Consider the following 7,072-nt stretch of genomic DNA (forward strand, 5'->3'; position numbering starts at 1 on the left):
CTTTGAACCAATGTTATATAAGAGATGGGCTCCAGCCAAAACCTTGGGTGTGAATATTTTCCATCCCTGTGGGGTAGTTCCATCATGGCTTGGCTCTCTCCGCTGGAACTGCAATCTGAATACCCCTCAACGATCGCATGTTTCAGATCCAAATACAATTGCCTCTGCTCATGACCCTCTTCAGATGCACTCCATCCTTCTGACAGGGAATCCTATTGATCTAGGTGACACAGAAGAGGTCCTCAATAACCAGGAGAATGACCTGACACTAAAATTGTAAAACAGTTCTCTTTCCCCCTGAAAAAGCTAGAGCAAGAAAGAAAAAGCTCATTCTGTTGATAAAGGAGGATCATCCTGTTCATTTCTGTGCAGACTTGTTGGAGCTTTCCACATGGTAAGCCTCCAGGCTTTCTCCAAGGGTACCGGATATTCCAGGGCCAAGTATTGCACCCTGCACCTGTGAAACTGTCTCCACCTCAAGGTGTTTCAAGAGCTCTGCTTATCAACAGCCATTGATGGTGGAGACAGAGACATAACTGGCTGAACTACTATAAAATGGCCACAAAGACAAGTGCAAGCCATACGTTAGTTGATTCGGTGTCTCCATGACCAGTGGTATTAAGTGTTCAGTAGGAAACACCAATAAGGGTCATGAAGAACTGGTTAAATTAAACCGCAGAAGTGGGAAGCAACTGGAAAAAGATGGAGGTCTCTCAGAGGGCTGAGCTGTATGTATATCTGTTATTGGGGGATGACATTTATTTATTTAATGACATCTTGAATTGGTCCGAGGCCTGCTAAGCCAAAGGTAGTTTAAGGATAAATCCAAGTTCCAGATGCCCCATTAAACCCATGCCTTCTTCCAGTCTAGCTTTTCATCCCTGGAAAGAGCTGAGGATCCCCTTCTCCTGCCTGGCATGGCACAGCTCAGCACTTCCTGGACGTATCAAGGACATACTTAAACATGGGTGCCTGAAGGTAGGCTGCTCACTCGATATTTCAGAGCAGAAAGTCTTGATCTGATTTTTAGACTGGTTGAATATTCACAACGCACTGAAGCCAGCAATGGGTTTCTCCAGGGCAGAACAGGGAATGTAAAGACTAGGTGTCCTCTTAAATGCTAACGGTTAACAAAAAGGCTCTTTTCAGCTCAAGCAAGATCATGTCTAACACGACATCAGTACTAGGCCAGTAAGGTGTGACACACCTGCCTTGTGCGTGCCCTCTCCTAAAGCAGAGGTAGTTTAGCTGCCCCAGTGCCACACCTACCGAAACGCTGTCCTGAAACAGCGAGTCTATTGAAAGGTGGCTGGAGCCTTATCAAGGCAGCGTGCGACCTCCATAGGGGAGTAGCTTGCATGGACTACGTGTGGCATGCCTCATAGCAGGCATCCCTGCCACACTGCTGGGGTAGTATAGACATGCTCTATCTTGAAGGCTTCTTCAGCCCCATCCAAATAAAAAGATGAAGGGTATGGCTCTGTTCCCTTCACTTAAAGCAGAGAAGAAGAAAACCACCCCCTCCCACTTATTCAAGTCCTCAGCCTTGCTCGGCTATCATCACCTTACTATGGCACACTGCTCTTTTACAGTGCTTGGGAGATTGGTTAATTAATTATCTCCATGCAGCTAGTCTAGCCCTGCTACTCTGCAGAACAAGTATGTGGGCAAGACAAAGGGACAGGATGAACCTCTGGTCACCGAACACAATCCCTGTGCTCCGTCACATCAGAAAAATTATGATTTATCCCCCAGGTGCAAATATAATGAAAGACTTACCTTGGTCTTAGGAGCTGATCCATAATCCATTGAAATCAATTGAAAGACTCATTCATTTCAATGGACTTGGGATCAGGCCATTAGTTGAACAAACACTGCAAATTAAGTTAGGCAAAAAACAGATCAAAACGTAAGTTTGACGTTATCCTCTTACCACTCCACCCACACACCCTTTCCAAGTATGTTTTCTGTGAATTCACTATCAGGAAGATGAGTAGAAGCAGTTAATGTTAAGGAAATATCAGATTGCATTTCCTAAGAGCAAATTTTGATCCTATATATGTAAAATATTCACTCTGCAAAGCCAGATGCAAAGAATGAGGCTCATCCAAAAGAAGAACAAAAACATCCTGAGTGATTTATGAATCGGGTCCAAGCCAATCACAGGAACTTGAGTGTTGAATCCTCACAGCAAGTGACTCACAAGTGTTTATAGACTGAGAACTTTTCCACTGCAACATGGGGGTTGGTCAAGAGCAATTTTGGGGGAGGGAGAATGATATTTTGTACCACCTACTTAGTATAAGAGACATCTAAATACATTTTTTTTTTGTTTCAACTAGAAATGTTCATGTTGTTCTGGCTCTCCAAAGCTGAACTTTGATTCTCAAAAACTGAACTGGCTCTCAAAAATTGAAACTTTAAAGATTTTTCAGAGGTTTTATTTTTCACTTTTTTTTTAAACCATTGAATGCAACAGAATAGACGATGCCCTGGGTTTGTCTTTCTGGAAGAGTTGGCTTGTTTTTTCATCCTTTAAATCTTCCTTTTAAAACCACAGCTTCTCAAAACTTATTCAACGCTGAAAAGTGTGACAGGAAAAAAGAAAAAACAAAAAGGTATTTCCATTTTCTACCACTTAATTGAAGAAAGGAAAAAAAAAGGGTGGACAAAGACATGTTAACATTTTGGAAACTCATAATTTTAAATAAAATATTACAATTTTGGAAAAATTAAATGAAAATTGTCCTAGTTAAAAACTAGCAAAATGGAGACAGCGTTACATTCTTTAGTGACATTTATTCTCTATTTTTGATCAGCTCTACAAATGATCTACACATCAAACTGAATTCAGCAAAAGGTTCTGAATACCTGATACACTTGAGACAAATTAATGGACATTTACAGGCATTTTACAGCTGAAAAGAAGTTAAAAAAATCAAATAAATTATTCATAGCAAATTACCCTCTTATTTCTAGGCCTCATTGAGAACAAATGCATCTGGAACCTATGGAAAGGTTTAATTTAGAAATAATGGTAATTAATTTTAAGGCCAGAAGATATCCCTCTGATCATTTCAGCTAATCTTTTGCACAACACAAGGCGTGTCTACACAAGACGCTAACTACATAGTAGCCAAATAATACTGTGCAGTAGCCCATCACAGCACAAACAGTGCTAATATGCCACTGCACAGTATTATTAGCATCACTAAAGAGATGTTTGCTGGTGCTGCTGCACAGTAACTCCAGTTACTGCACATTTATTTAGTATTTTACAAGTACTAAATTAAATGCGCAGTAACCACTGCACATTAAGAAGCGTATAGACATGCCCACAGACTATGAGACTTTACTGAGTTGATTCCTGCTCCATGGTTAACAGCTGTAGTTGAACTAGAGTAGGCTTTTAGAAAAAATATCCAGTGTCTTTTTAAAATTGTCCATTGATGAGGACTCTACGCAGCATATTGTGCCTTAATTCTGGCCAGCTGGACATGTGCCGGATTTCTGCCCTTCCACCCTTTATGACCTATCCTCCTTTGGCCTTCCAAAACACGTTGGGAGTACGTGGAAAGAGCCATGGTTCAAAGCCAATGCAGAATTTCAGCACATGCCTTAGTAGAGGAAGAAAATGACTGAGATTAAGGCAGAAGGTTACAAGACAAGACCAAGATTCTAACTACTCGTTTATGCCACTTAAAAGTGCCCAATGAAGGTGGTAGAAAGGGGCCCCAAAAGCCATATCTGTTTGAAGAATAACTGCATAGTTCAGCTCTAAGGCTGCCCTCTCCCACTGAGGATTGACAAGGGAGATGTAAGCAGGGTGGATGGATATCTTGGCCTGGGGCAGCTCAAGGAGGCGGCTGTAAGTCAGACAGGCCCCCAAGCCTAAGTTGTACCATGGGTAATACAGTCCACCAGAGCATCAGAGTCCCCCCTTCTCCCAGGGTAAGAGATACCAAGCACCCCTTAATAGCACAGTACAGTTCGACCTTGGACTTCTGCCTCTCAGCCGAGCTAATTACCCGGCCCGAGTGCTGCATGAATACAGTTATACTGGGGAAAGGCTGAGCCAATTAGTCCTTCCATAGCGCTGCACAAACATGGTTACACTAACAGGAACTAAAAGACGTATAGATGACTTCCAGTTCTATAGGGCTATAGTGCATATGGGCCTGTGCCCCAGAACTTGCCCCCTACCCCCAACTCTCATTGGTGACTTTACAAGTTAGGTGCCCAGCCCCTAGAGAATTTCTTTGGAACTGAGGTGCTTTAGACCCTTAGATGCCTTTGAGAATCCAAAGGGGAGCCTGAGGTTTAATTTAATATTAAGTGCTTTGAGATCTTCAGAGAATTGGTGCAGTATGCCATGGGAGAAACCCTGGACCCATGGATGTTTGGTATTACCTATTTGGAAAAATTAGAGGAGTGTGTAACAGGCTGTGTCTTTGCAGGGGGCTTATGCTGTCGGGGGCTGTGCTGCAGCCTGTAAGTGGCTGATTGCAGGTTTGCTAGGAAGACTAGCCTAGCTGCAGGCAGCAACACCTGATTACAGGTTGCCTAGGGAATGGGACCAGTTGAGGCAGAAAACTAGCCGGCATCTAGGCAGCTAACAGTGCTCCCAGGAAACAGAGCTAGAGAGAGTCACGCTTCTAGGACAGGGATAGGAGCAGGAGCGTTGAGAGGGAGAGAGCTGGTGGGTCAGCTCACGGAGGAGCCTGGGGACCACATCAGGAGTGCCTATCTCCCAGAAGACCATGAGTGCAGTAAGTGAGCTTTCCTGGGGATGAAGAGACTGGAAGGACAAGAGAGAGAGTGAAATAGTGGTGGCTGAACCAGGCCTGAGGAGTCTCTTCAGGTCTGGGAGAAGACCCCGTGCGGTATACACATTGGATTTATGGACTGAGTTTTTTATGTTGACTCCTGCTGGGAGGGAGTTTGCCCCAGGAGAGTAAAGACACTGGGAAGAGATAGTAAGTGAACCCAAAAAACTGTGTGTTTGAGCTAAGCAAATCCCTGAACCTGCTACTGAGTGTGATAGATTTCATCATATAATCATGCATTGAATCACTGACATTCTCTAAATACTCACCCTTGGCCATTATACACTGCTATTCATTAGTACCTTTCAGAAGTGGCCAGTATTGTTATACTTATTTTATAGACTGAGACAAGTGTCTTGTGCAAGGTCATCTAGTAGATGAATGGCCGAGATCTTATGAACCCAGATTTCCTAAGTGCCAGCCCAGATCAGTGCCCCAAGGTCAGACCAAGAGACCATGGCTCTCTAACACTAAGCCAATGCAGCACTAACTATCAGTACTGAAAAATACATTGAATCACAATTATTCACAACAAATGGAGGAAAGAGTTGGACAAACCATGTGTCCCATTACAGAGTTCACAATGAATAGGCAAGGCTGATACAGTAGTTAGTGTGCTAGGGTAGGTATGGTGGGGAGACAGTTTCAATATCGTCCCTGCACTTCTTGTATGACTTCGGACAAGTTGCTTCGTATATCTGTGCCTCTGTTCTTTATTGGGGGAAAAACACAAAATTGTACTACTCCACACAGGGATGCTGTTTAAAGACTGTGCTCCAGTGCTATTGTAAGAGGGAAGCAGTTATCCAAGTGCTATACATACACAACACAAGTTCTAATTGTGAGAGAGCCACACGCTGTACCCATGGGCCTTCCCCACCTGCAGATCTGTGTTAATAATGATTTCATACCTACCTAGCAGAGGTGCTGTGAGGATTTATAGACATATAGATAGTGCTTTACTGTAATGGAAGCTCTGGACATTCATATTTTCTCTGCACTTTTTACCCTGCTCCAAGTGATACAGAGAAGAAACACTTTGTAAAAAACTTTGGAAAGAAATAGTATAAGCTCTTTATGTATATATTTCATTTTTAATTAAAAAATAAATGTTATCTTAATACATCTCTTGCAGCCTTTAGGCAAAAATGCACCCTTAACAAGACTTTAGGAAATATGATGCATATCGGTTCTTGGCACACAGGTCTTAAAAACAAATGCAAACTTTCTTCAGCAACTTTTTAACTCCAATGCACTCCCCAAACCCTGAAAACATTTAAATGCTCTTTAAAAAAAACCCCAAAATTAGAAATGAGCCCAAAGCAAAAATCCCAGATCCAACTATCCCCAAAGCTTCTGGAGGAGCCCGAAAACCTAGATCTTAATACAAATTTTATCTTGGAACGTCTATCTTTATGCAGGGTTGACACAGGATTTCCAATGGCATTACCCCAGAATTCCCAGGGAAGTCTGAAGTCTGAACCCTCACCCAGGTCTGAATCTTGTTCAGGTGTCCCTATCTTTATAACAGGTGAAGCAAAACCCTGGTTCCTTTGCATTCTCTCCAAAAATGTTTAACGTGGGCCCATCCCTAAGAGAAACAGATGCTGGTTAAATGAGAAAATTGTGCTTTAAAAGTCCCCCTTTTTCTTGGCAGTCACTGTCCTGAGGCCAGGCTAAGTATTCTGTCCATTTTCTCTACTTTAAAGGCGAGGATAAGATCAAGCGAACACACTGCACCCTCCAACACAGTCATATCACTACCTAACCACCTCCCAGAGCACGAAAGAGGCCCGGGGCTTCTCCTGTCTCTTCAGACTGTCTCAGGTTTCTAGACACAGTTTCCTTTGGAGGATAGCTCTAAAAGTACTCAGGCTCCAGTGATTATCTGCAGGGAGGGCATATACACACTGCTGGAAGGGAAGGATCATCACCATGTGCACTGGATTTCTTTGTTCCACAGTGGCCCATGTTGGTTGGTTCCCAAAGGCACAAAGTGCACCAGCTTCTGACTTACACACAAGGTCATATGCATTTGGTTTCACTGTTTCTGTTTCTTTTTCCCTCCATTGCTCCTCTTTCCTCTTTAGCTGGATGGCACCATGTCTTCGGGGGAGGTCTCTGGTGTGTGCTCTAGAGACTTCCCCATCTCGGAGGAGACATCCTGTTTCTCCTCCGTTGATTCAGGCTTCTCTGGTACCTGAGATGCCTCCAGTGCTTCCTGCCGAGCCTGGCTGTTCATGCTC

The 7,072-nt window shown here is 43.3% G+C and overlaps 1 protein-coding gene across 1 annotated transcript in view; it reads right to left on the minus strand.

Moving 5' to 3' along the window:
- Positions 1 to 5,429: 5,429 nt before the first annotated feature.
- The window catches only part of BARX2 (BARX homeobox 2), a 50,112-nt gene continuing 48,469 nt past the window's right edge, over positions 5,430 to 7,072 (minus strand). Inside the window, exon 4 of the mRNA XM_025213824.1 lies at positions 5,430 to 7,072. This exon is cut by the window's right edge and continues 116 nt beyond it. Within this exon, the coding sequence (XP_025069609.1) occupies positions 6,913 to 7,072 (160 nt within the window). The 3' untranslated portion in view covers positions 5,430 to 6,912.

This window comes from Alligator sinensis, unplaced genomic scaffold (assembly GCF_000455745.1).
Source record: "Alligator sinensis unplaced genomic scaffold, ASM45574v1 scaffold1153_1, whole genome shotgun sequence".
NCBI lineage: Eukaryota > Metazoa > Chordata > Crocodylia > Alligatoridae > Alligator > Alligator sinensis.